The following is a 17,862-nucleotide window of genomic DNA, read 5'->3' on the forward strand; positions in this document are numbered from 1 at the left end:
TTGGTACTTCAATTTATATAAGAAACTAGGACTAAATATAAAGATTTTGTCAAATGCTCAACAAGTTAGCGGCGCATAAATCATGTTAGTCAACCAAGTTTGTTCAGTGGTCGTTGGTGGTGAAAAAGAAATTTAGTGTTTTTTTGCCTTTGGTTATATATTGAGCCTTGCTGGCATTTGTATGTGTAATGAAATGTGGTCAAGAAAAACATGAAACGCAAGTGCCTTTTCTGGCAGTCAAGGAAACATGGAGGGACTGGTCAAATTGCTAAAATAAATCTTACCTGGTAAGATGGTAATATTATCAAAATTTTGACACGATTTCTTATATATTTACTAAATTTGGCAACAAACTAAACATAGATATTTTTTTGGCAACTTTACCAAAAAATGGCATGGTTGAAAATGCATCAAAGTGAACAGGCCCAAAACATACTCCTCCCTCTCATTTCAAGTATAGTTGTGGGTTTCCGTATCTAAGGTTTGACCATCCGTCTTATTTAAAAAATTTATGAGAAAATAAAAAAAAGTCACGTATAAAGTACTATTTATATTTTATCATCTAATAACAATAAAAATACTAATCATAAAAAAATTTAGATAAGACAGACGGTCAAACGTAGTACACGGAAACACACACCTGCACTTAAAAAGGGACAGAAGTAAATGGTAGGAAGTAGAGGATTATTTGTCACCTAAGCTAGATAACTGCTTACTTCCAAAGTGAGCTGGTATTTGCTACTCCCTCCGTTTCATATTATAAATCATTTAATTTTTTTATTAGTCAAACTTATTAAAGTTTAATTAAGTTTGTAACAAAATATAATAATATTTTTAATACAAAGTAAATATTATATTAAGTTATATTCGATATCAAATTTAATGGGACTAATTTGTTGTCGTAGATCTTATGTTTTTCCTATAAATTTAATCAAAGTTAAAGAAATTTAACTTAAAAAAAAGTCAAACGAACGGAGAGGGCAGTAATTCTAAGGTCTGACACATGCTATGAAAATCAGTGGCCAGTCTAACAGGACAAATTGTGCAGTCACAATGGAAAGTCTGAAACCGACATTGCAGGCGCCGTCAATGATGAATGAACAACTGTATTGCATATACTCCAGAGTTCTAGACCGCGGGTCTTGCAATCCACTTCTTCCTTCTTTTTTTTTTCTTTTTCTTCTTTCCGACTCTTCCATCAAAGACTCTTGCAAATGCAGTTCAACATCGACAAGATAGCATGTGGCTAGCTTCCCTGCCTCACTGCACACCTTCTTCCAATCACAACACCCCACCATGGACACCTTCTTTTCTGCTGTTCTTGGTGATCTTCTCAGCAGGTCTGTATCCTTCCTGATCAACAGATACCACCAGCAACAGAAGGATGCCGAGGAGAATCAACAGCGGTTACACCGTGTGCTTCTGCGGATCGAAGCCACAGTCGAGGAGGCCGACCGGAGGTGCATCACAAACCAGGCGATGCTGCTGCAGCTCAGGATGCTGAGAGACGTGATGTACAGAGGCTATTACTTCCTCGATAGCTTCAGGTACCGAAACGTCCAAGCACATGCTCAAGATGAGGTTGGTGATCACTCTCTTGGCCTGTCCCATTTCTGTCCATTAAAGCGTTTCTGCATCTCCACTAGAACATGGAAGATTCTGTCACAAGTCCTGGAGAAGAAAGAGCTGCAAGAGATGCTTGATCACCTGCAAAGCGTAGTTTCAGACATGCAGGAGTTTGTTGTGCTTATGAGCAGCTACCCTCGTATGAGTCGCCAGCCTTATGGCAGCTACTTGTTGCTGGAAAACTGCATGTTTGGCCGCCAAATAGAGAAGGAGAGGATCATCAACTTCTTGCTAGAAACACATCGTCCTGACTGTTCAAAAGGCATTGATGTGCTCCCAATAATTGGGCCTTGCAGAGTTGGGAAGACCACTCTTGTTGAGCATGTCTGCCATGATGAAATGGTTCGTAAATGCTTCTCTAAAATACTTATGTATGGCGCAGATAGTATTGAGTGTGGAGAATTGGTGCCTCTTACTGAAATCGGTGTAATCAAACATCGAAATCCTGCATCAACTGGACAATCACTTCTTATCATTGAACTTGTCAATGATATGGATAATGAAACATGGACAAGAATATTGCACAGACTGAGAGGAGACCACTCAACACCTGTGGGTAAGATCATCATAACAAGTCGATCAAACAAGGTAGCAACCTTTGGAACAACGGAAGCACTTCAACTAGATTTTCTCCCAGAAGAAGAGTTTTGGTATTTCTTCAAGACGATGGTATTTGGGAGCGCAAATCCTGAAGAAGAGCCGGAGCTAGCAGCCATATGTATGGAGATCGCTGCCTTGATGAATAGATCATTCATGGGAACATACATCATTGGTGACATACTCAGGTCTAATCTCAATCCTCAATTTTGGTACAAGTTTCTCGAATGCTTTAAATATTATACAGACATTCATATCCGTGAGCTAGGCGAACATCCAACTGAAACATATAAAAGGATAAGTGGACACACTTGCGTTTGGACGCCTGAAAATCGGTGTGTTACTGAAGCGACATATGCATTGACATACACTCTTTATCAAGCAAGTTCTGAAGATCTGAATGATCAGCCCATGGTGCTAGCAAGCGATGTTCTTGTTGGAAATGTTCAGCTTCAAGGGAAAGTTGATGTCCTGCAATGGCGATCGAAGATACCACCTTACTACTGCTACATGGCACATTTCGAGGTACTTGCACGGCCGCTGCATATGCCGCCTAAAAGGAAGCGATCCCGGTCACTGTCTGGACAGTTAGTTTGATCTGAAATCGTTGGGGTCACTAGAGTCTAGAGTTGGTTGATCCATATGGCACAGGAAACAGTATGGATGCCGTAACAACAACTGATAGTTTAGTTCAACAGAGAGTTTGCTCACATGTTTCCCCCGTTTTGACATTGTAAACTAAACTATTAGCTATGTACATCTCTTTGCATGGATGTAATGCCATCTTCCCTTATCTAATCTTCGTTCCAGATGGTTTTTTCAGTCGCATTCAAGTAATGAACCTTAATTTAACCGGTTTCGGCCTGTGCTTTATAAATAGCTTTGACAGAAAAGACAAAACGGTCCCTCCAACGCATAAATAGTTGTGACTTCATGTTTTCATCGTCTTTGTTAAAATCAAGTCCACCACATAGAAACTCATATCGTGCTCTACCATATTTTTTTGCAGATAATCTCAATTTTAGTTTACTAATACATTCTAATAAAGGACAATCGTACTTGTTGAACTTATCCCTTGCAACTTAGATACCATGAGGTGGTCCTTGGAAAGTTTTTGAATAAGTAGAGGGAATTCGTAATCCTCTGGACGTAAAGCACTAGAGCACGTGGGGCTTTGAAACCAAATACAATCTCCGTTTTTTAATAAATGACGCCATTGACTTCCTGTCACACGTTTGACCATTCATCTTATTCAAAAAATTTACGTAGTTATAATTTATTTCGTTGTGAGTTGTTTTATCACTCAAAGTATTTTAAGCGTGATTTATATCTTATACATTTGCATAAGTTTTTTTAATAAGACGAATGATCAAACATATATTTAAAAGTCAGCGGCGTCGTCTATTAAAAAATGAAGGGAGTACATTACCCAAATGGACGAGTCCCTCTTCAAAATAGGTCTAATGGATAAGCTATATAAGCGATATATTGATTTTCCTTTCCAACAATGGGCTTGATGTGATAGCATAAGCCTTTGTAGCAATCAAGACTAGTAAGTCCATTAATCCAAACAATTGTCCATGTACAAGTAGAAGATTTGGTAGCTATTGTAGCCTCTCCTTTGGGCGGAACCCTCCGTCTGAGGAGTTACTCGGAATGCTGTCGATCGGTGTCATTGGTTTCGTACTCTCGTCTCGGGTGTAGTAAGTCAATTTATAATTCTTGACACCAGCTTGAAATTTAACATTTTCTTTAGTTTCTGTTTCCGGTGACATACATCCATCCCACAGTTCATGAATTTATGCTATAGTTACATTTGAAAGTTTTTCTAAAAAAAAAAATGTTGAAAGTTGTGTATAGCCGGGTTCCCCACCTTTTGGAACTATCTTGATACTTGCATGGGTTTGTTTTAAAGTGTTTTCAGAACATGTGCAGCTTCTTTATCTTATTTTGAGAAAAAAAAAAAGGAAATTTGAGGCCTTGAGGGGGAAGCACTAGCAGAAGGACGGTATGACTATTCAGCCCGCTTAAGATTAAAAGCCCAACCTTAAAACTGGCCCATATATCTTGGGCTCTTCCCTTCCTGCCTCCCGTTGCAAGGCTCGGTTGGGTTCTCTGGCCGCGTCACAGGCTCATGGTGACGGCGTCAGGTCCGGCGATGGCCGCCGGGGAGATCTTCCGCCGGCGCGCCTCCACCGTCCTCTGGCAGGTAGAGTTTCCTGCCGCACAAACTCGCCGGCCGCGCCGCTCGAGCTCGTCCGCGTATCCACGCCACCGCCGCCCGTGCTGCCCCTGGTTTGCTGCGCCGGATTAATCCTCGCTGCCTGACTTCCACGACGGCGCGATTGGTAGGGTAAATATCTTGGGTAGATAGATGCATATTGGGTGCTGGATTTCTTGTGATTTCAATGCTTTCATCGACTAGGCCGATACAATAGCTAGGGTTGGCTTTGGGCTTTGGCGCGGCCCTAAATGCGTTGCTCTCTAACTGTACTGAGTGCTATAGCACGCATCTATGAACCTTTCCCATTCTTGATGCCATGAATTGTTCTCTTCGACAAAGCCTCATTAAAATTATGTATGATCATGGCAAATCCGCCTTGTGCTCTTCCAAATGTTCCTATTCAACAGCTGAAATCAACAAGCACTCAGTTAGTCCTCAGTGACCCACGTGCCTTTGAAGAATTGTTGCATTTAGATAGCAGCCTGCCATCCAACTATTTCCATGGATCAACATCATAGCATTTGACTAACCTGCCTAATTGTCACAGGTCCCACTAGTTCTTGCAATAGGGCCTGAAATACCACTTTTACAATTCCCTTCACAACAGTTAACCATAGTGACATTTTTTTTCCCTGCACTTCTTGGTGATCTTATAAGCAGATCCATATCCTACATATTCCTCATTGATATATACTACTGGAATCAAGCAGCGGTGTGGAGGGAGAATCTGACATGGTTACATTGCGGCACTGCTGTCAATGGAAGCTTTCAAGCTGTGCTGGTTCCAGATGTTGGCTAATTCTAAGGTTTGACACGTCCTCTGCAAATCGTGGCCTCTTACAAGCCTTTTCATTGGCCACCTATGGCTAATTGTGCAGAAATCAACTGAGCCATCAATAAATGACCCACTGTGCAAAGCGTTCTGTGCATTGCACCTAGACAGCGGCCTTCCCATGCAATTCAGCAGCAACATGACAACTCTTTACTCCTTCTCGCTAGCTTTGTGTTTATAGAGTTGCATTTTACTGTTGAGTTGCCTTCCTGATTGATTTACCTTTTCTAAGCACAAGATATATCACTATGGATACCTTCTTTTCTGCAGTTCTTGGTGATCTTCTCGGCAGGTCCATATCCTTCATAGTTGACAGTTACTACCAGCAGCATCAGGGTGTGGAGGAGAATCTACAGAAGTTACACCATGTGCTGCTGCGGATCCAAGCCATCGTTGAGGAGGCATCAAGTAGGCACATCACAAATCAAGCTATGCTGCTGCAACTTACGATGCTGAGCAATATGATGTACAGAGGCTACTACTTCCTTGATAATTTCAGGTACCGAATCGTTCGACCGCATGCTCAAGATGAGCTGGGTGATCGCTCTCTTGGCATGTCCCCTTTCAGTCCATTTAAGCGGTTGTGCTTCTCCACTAGAACACGGAAAATTGTATCTGAAGTTTTGGAGAGAAAAGAGCTGCAGAAGATGCTTGGTCACCTGGAAACCATTATTTCTGACATGCAGGAGTTTGTTGTGTTTCTAAGCAGCTACCCTCGTATGGGTCGCCAGCCTTACTGCAGCTACTTGTTGCTAGAAAATTGCATGTTTGGCCGCCAAGCAGAACAAGAGAGGGTAATCAACTTCTTGCTAAAACCATGCCGCCCTGGTGCAGAAGGCTGTGATGTGCTTCCGATAATTGGCCCAGGCAGGGTTGGGAAGAGCACTCTTGTAGAGCATGTCTGTCGCGATGAAAGGGTACGTAAATACTTCTCTACAATTGTTTTCTACAGCCCAGATGGTATTGGGGGTGAATACCATGCGCTTCTTACAGACACCGTTGTAATCAAACATCAAAATCCTTCATCGACTGAACAATCATTGCTTGTCATTGAACTTTCCAATGATATGGATGATGAAACATGGAGAAGGATACTGCACAGATTGAGAAACCACATAACACCTGTGAGTAAGATCATAATAACAAGTCGATCAAAGAACATAGCAACTTTTGGAACAACAGAAGCACTTCAACTAGATTTTCTCCCAAAAGAAGCATTTTGGTACTTCTTCAAGACAATTGCATTCGGGAGCTCAAATCCTGAAGAGGAGCCGAAACTAGCAGCCGTATGTATGGAGATCGCCGTCCTGATGAATGGATCGTTCATTGGAGCACACGTCATTGGTGGAATACTCAGGTCAAATCTTAGTGCTCAATTCTGGTACACCTTTCTTGAATACTATAGATATTTCACAGGCTGGTATATCCACCTCCAAGGTGAACATCAGAGCGACATGTTTAAGAAAAGAAGTGGACTTACTTACATTTGGTCGTATAAAAATTGGTCTGCTGTGACGGCGACATTCCATCTTTATCAAATAAGTTCTGCGAATCTGAATGATCTGCCCGTGATACGAACAAGCGAACTTCTTACTAGAGATATTAAGCTTGAAGGGAAATTTGATGCCCTAGAATGGCGATCTAGTGTACCTCCTTACTACAGCTACATGGCGCATCACGAGGTACTTGCACGACCGCCAATTATTTTTCCTAAGAGGAAGCGATCCCGGCCGATCTAACAAGGGTTAGTTTGATCTAGAACTAGTTTTGAGACATACTCCGGAATATCTCCATCAGTATGGCACAGGAAACAACCATGATGTTATAACAGCAATAGAGTAATAGACTGAGTTTAGCAATTTTGTTAATTCACTTCTTAGCAAGTTATTCTAGCAATTAGCATGGAGTTTCAACTATGTATTTTCCCTTTTTGACTGATATTATTAGCTGTGTCCATCTATGGTTGGAAGTTTATGATGTAACTAGCATGGTGGCCCACGTAGATTGTGCGGCTAGCATACTTATATTCTCTCATATAATAGCATATATATGTATATACATACATATATATATATATATACATATATATATATATACATACATATATACATATATATATACATGCTACATATATACATACATACATACATACACATATATATATATATAGAGCAGCGTTAAACCGCACCCAGGGTGTGTAATAACTAGAATGCTCCCCTCACATGCCTCAGTACCCTACCCCCCCCCCACCCACCCCCACCCCACCCCACCTCCATTCCCACCCAGAAAAACCACCTTTCTCTCTACTCCCCCACCCCCAACCGCCCCACACCCGCACCTTTCTGTTGCCACGTTCTTTTTTCTTAGTAAGTAAATTACTTACGGTAGTAAAAGACCTATAAGTAAACGAGTTACTAACACTACTGCACACCCAATTGATTTCTGTTGTTTTCCTTCCAATGTGGAACCATAAGTAAAAGAATTACTAGGAGATTACGTCCGCGCCCAATATTGTTTTCGTCAATAAGTTATTGGTTTTTGTTCACACTGGAGCCTCACTAAGTAAATCAATTACTCGTGAACATATTGTTAGATTAATTCGTTATTGTTGAGTAATAATTTTACTATCTAGTTAAATATAGTTAAATAGACTCAAGTATTTTTCACGGACACGTAAATGTTTTACAATAAGCCTACACGATATGAATACAATGAGAAATATGAGAATAGTAACTTTTTTACAATAAGCCTACACGGCATGAAACAATCATACGGTGTGAGTAAACATTGTACTCCATGACAATATAACATACATCTAGAGACCGGCCGGTGGTTGGTGGCGGAGATGACTGGCGCTGGCTGGACATTGACGGCGTCGCGGCATGGAGGTGGTCGTTGCTGCTCCTCCATGGCACTGGCTAGCAACCGGATCTGAAAATGTACTTGGTTGTATTCACATGAGCATAATGTACTCTGCTATACCTGAAAATGAGAAAGCAAAAATTAAATCCGGACTATAGTGTTCTTGGGCTCGCCTTACTCCCAGCCTACAATTGAACATTGTGCAACTCAGCGGAATGAGAAAACAAATACCAAATCCAGAAATAAATCTATTTGGTCAAGATGATCGGAATAAATCATTCAGCTGCAAGGTTCATTTTCTAGATTTTCTAGTTCAACTGAGCCGAATGAATCATTCCGCTGCACTATATTACAAATGGGCAGATGGCACAGTTCTAGAAGGGTTAAAACTAGAGGGTGAGCATTTAAGTAAAACCAAATAGATCCGTCTAAAACAATGATAAATTCTCAGATCATGAATCATGACACATCAGTAAATAACATTTGAAAGATAGATTTTTTTCCTCCGCGATGCAAAACTGGGATAAAAAATGGCTCATTTTTTCCTTCGCATAAATAAATGGGAATCAAGGAGTTTTAATCCTTCACTGATAAAAAACGTTACCATCATCACGTTAATAGGTTGTAGATTATTTTATTCAAACACCTATGCTCTGTTGAACCACAAAATTTCAGAGAGCAGTTCAGAGAAAATCAATTGATATGCTCTGTTGAACCACAAAACTTCATAGAACTGCTACCGAATTGAGCTTCTAGAGTTTTCATTTATCAAACATATCAGAGAACCTGATGATGATGCTATTGGCAGTTTTCCAAATATTGCACGCACAAATATATCACTAAACAAATGAAATTCACATGGGAACACTTTTCTGAATATATTGCACAAACAATTCATGACTGAACAAATGAAAATTAAGATGAGAGCATGGTTCTTCATGCGTTGCAAAAAAAACCTCTGGTATCAGGGCTATTAACTCATGATGCTTGATCCAGCAAAAGCAGCAATCATCACAACAATACATAGAACCAAATTCACTAAGAATACATGATCATTTATGAAAATATGTCCAATTACAGCTATTTCTGAAAATGCAAGCTCTAACAGATAGCACCGGTGGTTTATACAAGTTTTGAGTTGTATAAATTTGAGATTACTGTCGAAATTCAAACATACACAGATCATATCAGCCATGACATCTTAATTTATGAATAACGCTAGCACAAGTGGCTTGGATAATTTCTGAATCATATAAATTTTGAACAGAACACATGAACATTGAGAATTTAGCAGGCTTATTACAAACTACAAAGATATAAAGGGGCAAATTTTTCATTTAATACCCTTATCGCTATTGATTTGTAATACTTGGTTACTGCTAAGCAAGGGAATAATATTAAGATGCTCTTAGAACAGCTCTGTTCAACTAGATCGAGACCACAAAAAGCCAAAAGCACAATAGTAACAAGCTCAGCTCAGAACTTCCATCGATCCAATAAAAAAAAGGAACTAACCAGCGCCGCTGAGGGTGCAGCAGCACCAAATCCCACCGTTCTCCAGTCAGGCCTGGCAGGACTAGTCGCTGGCGCCTACAGCAATGCGATCGACGAGCACTGTCTGTCCACGGGCAGTGGCGGACCTGCAAGCAGCAACCTACACCTCTGCCTGGGTCTCTGCTATGCTTCGACAGCCCAATGGTCGTCGATCCACCCCAGATCAGGCGAGTCCCGAGCCTACATTGACTGCATCCAGCGGGGGACGCCGGCGGCGGCTAGAGAGGGAGGTCGGAGTCATGGGAGAAGGCAGCACCAGTGAGCACGAAGCCTTCCCCGGATCAGCCGTTGCCCAGTCGTAGCCGCCGGATCTGGCACCACTCAACTCGCATGCCACGGGAGTTGGGAGCAGGTCCCGGTCGGGTCCGGCACGAGCAGTCTGCGCGCCCCGCCCATCACCTCCAAGACGCTCGCGCCCTACCCAGCGGCGCCGATGGCCTCGGCGAGCGCGGGCGGAATGGCGGCGAATGCGCCCGACTGGAGGAGCACGAAGCCTCTTCCCCCTCGCCTCCCCCATCCTCCACCGCCGCAAGCCGTCGCCGTCGCCGGCCACACCATTGCCGACTCCTCCGCTGGGCTCTCCTCCCGCCGCCACCGGATCCGGGCGGAGGACGGCCGCCCGCCGCTGCCGCAAGCCGTCGCCGTCGCAGGCCGTCGTCGTCGCCGGCCGCGCCCGCCGCTGCCGCAAGGCGTCGCCATCGCTGGCTACCGGAGGAAGCCCGAGCCAATAGCCGCACGCCGCCCACGCGCCTCGTCATCACCGGATTCACCGCCCGAACCTCCTCGTCTCCGAGCCGTGGCTGGATGCGCCTCGCCGCCGCTCCTCCTCATCCCTGAACTGCCGCTGCCGGAGCCGCACGCCGATACGGCCACGACCCGACGACGACCCCCGGTGGGAGTGGGCGGTGATTAGGTCGGCCGCCCGTCGCCTGCACGCCGCCACTCCTTGGCCGTAGGCGGCGGCGGCGGTGGGGCAGGGGAGGAGCACCAGATCCGTAAAAAGTGGAGAGAAAGGAGAAAGTGGTGGACGGTTTCTACTACAAGACAGGGAGTGAGTAATATAGGCAGCAGATAGATTTGATAGTAAATATGGGGGAGAAAATGGTGATTATACCATCCTCAAAACAGGGATTCGCTGAAATGCCATTCTACAGTTGGGATTCGCCTAAATACCACTTTCAACTAAGCCCAACCCGCTGAAATGTCATTCTCTTCCTTTGTAGTAAATCAAAATCACTTTCTCTCTTTTCTCACAACTTTGATGACCAAAATACCCCTGGTTCATTCGATTTAGAGGATATAGAGTACCATATACACAGGATGTGATAAACATATGAAAAAAGGACCTTTACATCCTAGGAACTACCAAACCAAGCGTGCCTCAAACAACACCATGTAAGCATCACTCATTAAGCATCATTAACAGCATTCAAACAACACCAGTTAAGCATCATTAACAGCATGCTTCCCAGATCATTCGCAGATCACTCCCAACCACAAAATACATAATCACTCAAACTGAGTTCATATATCATAAACATTGGAGACACAATAATTGAGTTCACATCTCAGTTCATAAGCTAGATAATTGAGTTCACATCTCAGTTCACAAAAGGTAAATATAGAGTTCACCTCAACTAGGCATAATTTTTAGTTCACAAAAGGTAAATATAGAGTTCACACATCAACTTAGTTGGTCTTCCTTTTCTTTGGTGTAAGCTTTCTAGCACTCTTCTTTTTTTCTGCAGGTGGCCTACTGGTCATATGAGAGGAACAAGCTTCTGTCATGGTGGGTTGAGAGCAGCTAGGAGCTGTCAAAGTGTGCTGAGAACTTGTTCCTTGTCCCATAGCCGGCTGAGAACTTGATCCTTCTCCCAACAACATAGCAAGTCGGCTACAAGTTTACAAATATAGGTCAAGATAATATGGAGCTAAAAATATACAAGTTCAGCAAAATGTGAGAACATAAATATACAACTGTAGATCAAGCTTAGCTACATGTAAAACTGAAATATAGCTAAATGTAATTAGCATATAATTTATAGGTTTAGACATATAGCTAAATACTACAACTAACAACATAGTACAAAATATGTCTAGGTATTGTGTAAGGTTCAGAAATATAACTCTTAGATAGGCAGGATCAGAAATAATACTAACCGTCTTGTCGCTCGAATAGGGCTGTCATTCAATATACTTTCTCTGGTTGGGTTTGTTGGAGTAGAAACTTGTGGTCCAGGAGCCTTTCCATACTTTGTGGTATTCCATGTGGCTTTCTCTTCCTGCAAATTTAGTAAAAGCAGGAGTAAATCAAGTCAACAAAGGTAAATTGTGAAAAAAACAGAAATAAAAGCTGCAGCCTTGCCTTTTCTTTGTTCCACACCCCCAGCCAACATCACCCCGCCAACCAAATCCACACCCCCATCCACAGCTAAACTAAGCCCAGGCTCCCCATCGAGCCTGAATGAAAAAAAAATTAATGCACTGGTTAGGACGAACAGTAATCTGAAAGTTTTTAAACTGGAATTTCAGTGTGCTTAAAACTATATACTAGGCTATAAATCCAACACAAGCAGATACGAAAAGTGCTACATGTTTCTAGATATGAAATGTACTCTTTGTATGCAAGCAATCCCTAGGACTACAACTAGCTTCCATGCAAAGCACAAATGTGCACAATCAGAACTACTAAGGGCCTGACTTCCAACTATTACCCGGTGATGAGCTTATGCCAACTGCAATCCATCTACATCACTTCTGCAAGTAGATCCGGGACGGCGACAGACCGGCGTGGAGAGGGGCCGCAGTACGGCCGAGCGCAGGGCGGCGTGAGGGGAGGCCGCCGGCCGAGCGGTGGCGCTAGGGGAGGGCGCCGGCCGAGCCACGGTGCGAGGGGAGGGCGCCGGCCGAGCCGCGGCGCGAGGGGAGACCTCGTCGGCGCCAGGGGAGAGCCGCGGCGTGAGGGGAGGGCGGCGACCTCGTCGGCGCCATGGGACGGCCGCAACGTGGCGCGGCGGTGCTAGTGAAGGACGACGACACGGAGCGGCGGCGCGAGGGGAGGCGCGCCGCGTCGTCACGAGGGGAGGCGTCGGCGCGAGGGGAGGGCACGGCGGAGCGGTGGCTGGAGGGAAGGGCAGGGCGGCGCGGCGGACGAAACCCTAACCCTATGCGTCTCGCTCTCCCAGCCGATTGATTTCTAACGATGAAATTGACTGAGGGGTAATTTCGTCAACTCATGTGAAAAATAGAGCAAAATCTTTTATTTTTGGTTAAAATGATTTGGGATGGCATTTCAGCGGGTTGGGCTCAGTTGAAAGTGGTATTTGGGCGAATCCCAATTGTAGGATGGCATTTCAGCGAAGCCCTATTTTGAGGATGGTATAATCCCCATTTTCTCAAATATGGGAGGGGAGGGGAGGGGAGGGGGCGCAGGTGGGCTGGGGTGCACCTGGGGGGGGGCTGGGGTGGGGTGGGGGTAGGATGTGAGGGGGAGCATTTTAGTTCTACTTTCAATATTCCTTTTTTTAAATCCGAAATTTTAATTATGTCTAAATTACATTCTATATAGACTCTTATACTTTTATTTTAATATTCCTTATTTTTTTTTAATTTTTAATTTTAGATATTTATAAATTGTATTTCTATATGGACTCTAACCTCTACTTTTGTTCTTTTTTTTTAATTTCGAATTTCAATTATTTATAATTGTATACGTATATGGGCTCTAGCCTTCTATTTCAATATTCAATTTTTTAAAAAAAATTCGAATTTCAGTTATTTTTAAATTATATTCCTATTTAAACTCTATTTTTCCTTTTCCTTCGATTAATATGAGAATTTTTAAGCCGTGAGAGGGAACATAGAGGCACCTTTTTCTATCACTTTAATAATATCATTGAATAGTCCGATACAATAGCTGGAATTTTTTGTGATTTCAGTGCTATCATCGAATGCCTTGTTCTCTAACTGTACCTGAGTGCTAGCACGCATATATGAAACTTTCCCATTCTTGATGCTATGAATTGTTCTCTTCGACAAAGCCTCATTAAAATTATGTATGATCATGGCAAATCGACCTTGTGTTCTTTTTTTTTTTTTGAATTTTCAACGCCGCGGGGGGGGGGGGGGGGGGGGGGGGAGCTTCCCCACCTGAATTTACAGGGATGAAAGGGCAGAAGCGAAGCAACGCTTCCACTGCGAAACTATGGGACGTACATTACATTTCAATCGTTCTGACCAGAGGGATGCATCTTCAACACATCGGCGAAGGATCCGCTGGAGGGAGGGGGATTCTTTTCTGAAGACCACATTGTGTCGGTGATTCCAAAGACACCAAAGCAGAGGAGGTAGAAGCACTTGAATTCTAACGTCGAGATTATCGGAGGCGGCTTGAGCTGAAATAGGAGTTGTGCTGAGGGGATATTCGGATGAACTTGGATCACAGACCAGAAAGCTAAAGAAAGGGACAGTGTAAAAGGAGGTGATCTTCGTCTTCATCTTGGCAGAGGCACAGCTCGCATGCAGCAGTTGACACTATTGTTTTCTTGTAGAGGTTTGCGCAAGTGGGCAGCCTGTTTTTTTTCATGAGCTAGGCGAAGAATTGCACTCTTGGCGGAGCTGCGTTGTTCCAGACGAAATCCCAGTTGGCACAATTAGGTAGATTGGAAGAGGAAAGGAATTGATATAGGGAGCTGGAGGAGAAGGTCTCTGAGTGGCTATTTGGGGAGTAGATCCGCTGATCCATACCACCTGAGAGCTCCAGTTGTTGGATGATATCCTGCACTTCTGCTAAGTCTTCTCGGGCGGCTGAAGAGAGACGAGGGGTGAGTCCCAGAGGGAGCCCCGCTTGCTTTACTTGGCGGACTGAGCAGTGTTGTCTAGTTGAGTGCGACAACAGAGCCGGAAAGGATTGGAAAAGAGGGGCGTTGCCATGCCAGACATCGAGCCAGAAGGATGATCTTCTCCCGTTTCTAATTATTACTCTGGTGATTCGCCTGTACTCGGGGAGCTTGTCTGCGATAGATTTCCAATGAGTGCCGAGGAGTCTGCTGGGTTGGAGGGCTTCGTCTCGGAATTGTTCCCAAATCCAATTAATCCATGCAGAGTTTTCCGTGTGGAGGGTGTGGATTTTTCCGTGTGTTCTTCAAAATGTTCCTAGTCAACAGCTGAAATCAACAAGCACTCAGTTAGTCCTAAGTGACCCACGTGCCTTTGAAGAATCGTTGCATTTAGATAGCAGCCTGCCATCCAACTATTTCCATGGATCAACATCATAGTAGTATTTGACGAGTGATGGTCCTCTACAGTACTGCACATATAGTGTTGCTCACTGATATGTGGGTCCCACGGACCCTCGGGTTCACATGTCAGTCTGCAGTACTTGCATGTGCATGTGCACACGCAGAGGATCTGAATTGATATTTGACTAACCTGCCTGATTGTCACAGGTCCCACTAGCTCTTGCAATACGGCCTGAAATACCACTTTTACAACTCCCTTCACAACAGTTCACCATAGTGACTTTGTTTTTTTCCCCCTGCACTTCTTGGTGATCTTATCAGCAGATCCATATCCTACATATTCCTCATTGATATGTACTACTGGAATCAAGCAGCGTTGTGGAAGGAGAATTTGACATGGTTACATTGCGGCACTGCTGTCAATGGAAGCTTTCAAGCTGTGCTGGTTCCAGATGTTGGCTAATTCTAAGGTTTGACGCATGCTCTTAAAATCGTGGCCTCTTACAAGCCTTTTCACTGGCCACCTATGGCTAATTGTGCAGAAATCAACTGAGCCATCAATAAATGACCCACTGTGCAAAGCGTTCCGTGCATTGCACCTAGACAGCGGCCTTACGATGCAATTCAGCTACATGACAACCCTTTACTCCTCGCTAGCTTTGTCTTTTCAGAGTTGGCATTTTGCTGTTGAGTTGCATTCCTGATTGCTTTGCCTTTTCTAAGCACAAGATATATCACTATGGATACCTTCTTTTCTGCAGTTCTTGGTGATCTTCTCAGCAGGTCCATATCCTTCATGGTTGACAGTTACTACCAGAAGCATCAGGGTGTTGAGGAGAATCTACAATGCTTACATCGCTTGCTGCTCCGGATCCAAGCCATCGTTGAGGAGGCTGACAGTAGGCACATCACAAATCAAGCTATGCTGCTGCAACTTAGAATGCTGAGCAATATGATGTACAGGGGCTACTACTTCCTTGATAATTTCAGGTGCCGAATCGTTCAAGCGCATGCTCAAGATGAGGTGCGTGATCACTCTCTTGCCCTGTCCTCTTTCAATCCATTAAAGCAGTTTTGCTTCTCCACTACAACAAGGAAAATGGTATCTGAAGTTTCGGAGAGAAAAGAGCTGCATAAGATGCTTGGTCACCTGGAAAGCATTGTTTCAGACATGCAGGAGTTTGTTGTGTTTGTGAGCAGCTACCCTCGTATGAGTCGACAACCTTATTGCAGCTACTTGTTGCTAGAGAACTGCATGTTTGGTCGCCAAGAAGAACAGGAAAGGGTCATCAACTTCCTGCTAGCACGACATCCTCCGGGCGGTGAAGAAGTTATTGATGTGCTTCCGATAATTGGCCCAGGCAGGGTTGGGAAGAGCACTCTTGTTGAGCATGTCTGCCATGATGAAAGGGTGCGTAAATACTTCTCTACAATTGTTTTCTATGGCCTTGGTAGCATTGAGAATAATGGAGACATGGCGTTTCTTCCAGATACCGGCGCAGTCAAATATCGAAATCCTGTCTCAGGCAAACAGTCATTAGCTATCATTGAACTTGTTGATGAGATGGATGATGAAACATGGAAGAAGATATTGCACAGCCTTAGAGGAGACCACATAGCACCTGTGAGTAAGATCATAATAATGAGCCGATCAAACAAGATAGAATTGTTTGGAACAACAAAGGCACTCCAATTAGATTTTCTCCCAAAAGAAGTTTTTTGGTATTTCTTCAAGACGATTGCATTTGGGAGCACAAGTCCTGTAGAGGAGCCTAAGCTAGCATCCATATGTATGGACATCGCGGCTTCGGTGAATAGATCATTCATTGGATTAAACGTCCATGGGAGCATACTAAGATCTAATATATGTGCTCAATTCTGGTACAGTTATCTCAAACGTCTGAAATATTACACAGACAAGCATGTCCGTCTGTTTGGTGAACACCCAAGAGACACAAATAAAAATAACGGTGGACTTACTTACGTTTGGATGCATAAAAACAAACATGGCTGCAGTGGCCTAGCGACATACAAACTTTTTCAAGCAAGTTCTATAAGTCAAAATAATCTACCAACGATACGATCAATTGATATGGTTTCTCGAAATGTTAAGCCTCGAGCGAAATATGAAGTCTTGGAATGGCAATCCAGCATACCTCCATACTATAGCTACATCGCGCAATACGAGATACTTGCACAACCGAAACTCATGCTACCTCCTAAAAGGAAGCGATCCGGGGCGCTCTCAGAAGAGTTAGTTTGATCTGGAATGGAATTGGTGTTGTCAAACTGTATTGTAGGTCCATCCATATGGCAAAGCAAACAATTTGGATGCTATAACATCAACAGTTTAGCAAATATGTTAGTCCATTCTTATCCAGTTATTTTAACTTGTTGTTTGCCCCATGTTTTCCCCCCTTTTGATGATGTAAACTTACAACAGTTATGTACATCCCTCTGCAGGAATGCTGTGTCATCTTCCGTTATCCGATCTTTTAACCATATGGTTTTGTTTTCTTTTCTGAAGGTTGGATGTACCTTTTTCGCTTTATACATTTCTAAAATTTATAAAAGTTGAATCTGCATATCTCTATATTACCCCCTCTGTCTGAATAACATTGTCAACTATTGACATCTCACTCACTGCAAATTATATTTGAACAATTAGATTTTGATGAATGGAACTTGCATGGTTATATTTGAACAGGAGCAACAAGAATGCCTCCTGTTTGGTGAGCATTTGAGCTCAGGGGAGGGCCTCAGGCTGAGCCCACAGCACTGGGCTCCTGGAGCGCACCATGGTTGTGCCTGAGCTTAGCCGTCTCACATGCATCTCGAACAAACACAAAGCAGTGATAACAAACAGTTAAACATGCAGGGAATAGCAATCTTCAACAAAATGGTAAAAGCTAGCCTACAAATTTAGA

General features: G+C 43.4%; 3 protein-coding genes, 1 long non-coding RNA gene and 1 pseudogene across 10 annotated transcripts; 3 read left to right on the forward strand and 2 right to left on the reverse strand.

Moving 5' to 3' along the window:
• The first annotated feature begins 1,158 nt into the window (after positions 1–1,158).
• Positions 1,159–3,052, forward strand: LOC127761325 (putative disease resistance protein RGA3). Its single transcript, XM_052285601.1, has one exon. It carries the CDS (start codon positions 1,297–1,299, stop codon positions 2,818–2,820), a length of 1,524 nt encoding a protein of 507 aa, XP_052141561.1. The 5' UTR covers positions 1,159–1,296; the 3' UTR covers positions 2,821–3,052.
• LOC127761333 (ribulose bisphosphate carboxylase large chain-like) lies at positions 3,018–3,998 on the reverse strand (annotated as a pseudogene).
• A 113-nt stretch (positions 3,999–4,111) lies between these two features.
• Positions 4,112–17,411, forward strand: LOC127780672 (putative disease resistance protein RGA3). 3 transcript variants are annotated; one of them, XM_052307610.1, is made up of 2 exons: positions 4,112–4,432; positions 15,697–17,411. In XM_052307610.1, the coding sequence occupies exon 2, from the start codon at positions 15,732–15,734 to the stop codon at positions 17,196–17,198; it is 1,467 nt and encodes a 488-aa protein (XP_052163570.1). In that variant the 5' UTR covers positions 4,112–4,432; positions 15,697–15,731; the 3' UTR covers positions 17,199–17,411. The 3 variants fall into 3 exon arrangements, with proteins under 3 accessions (XP_052163570.1, XP_052163588.1, XP_052163580.1); XM_052307628.1 differs by lacking the exon at positions 4,112–4,432 and having other exon boundaries at positions 15,675–16,346; positions 16,426–16,590; XM_052307620.1 differs by lacking the exon at positions 4,112–4,432 and having other exon boundaries at positions 15,877–15,959; positions 16,105–17,411.
• LOC127780689 (disease resistance protein RGA2-like) lies at positions 4,429–7,304 on the forward strand. Of its 5 annotated transcripts, XM_052307661.1 has the most exons (3): positions 4,429–4,571; positions 5,550–5,687; positions 5,779–7,304. In XM_052307661.1, the coding sequence occupies exon 3, from the start codon at positions 5,834–5,836 to the stop codon at positions 7,016–7,018; it is 1,185 nt and encodes a 394-aa protein (XP_052163621.1). In that variant the 5' UTR covers positions 4,429–4,571; positions 5,550–5,687; positions 5,779–5,833; the 3' UTR covers positions 7,019–7,304. The 5 variants fall into 5 exon arrangements, with proteins under 5 accessions (XP_052163621.1, XP_052163609.1, XP_052163600.1 ...); XM_052307649.1 differs by having other exon boundaries at positions 4,429–4,576; positions 5,550–7,304; XM_052307640.1 differs by having other exon boundaries at positions 5,550–7,304.
• LOC127780717 (uncharacterized) lies at positions 7,919–10,728 on the reverse strand. The gene is made up of 2 exons (XR_008018816.1): positions 9,657–10,728; positions 7,919–8,261 (listed from the first exon to the last, which is right to left on the reverse strand). It is a non-coding gene; the product is annotated as an uncharacterized LOC127780717 (long non-coding RNA).
• Positions 17,412–17,862: the final 451 nt, after the last annotated feature.

Source organism: Oryza glaberrima, chromosome 1 (assembly GCF_000147395.1).
Source record: "Oryza glaberrima chromosome 1, OglaRS2, whole genome shotgun sequence".
Classification (NCBI taxonomy): Eukaryota; Viridiplantae; Streptophyta; class Magnoliopsida; order Poales; family Poaceae; genus Oryza; species Oryza glaberrima.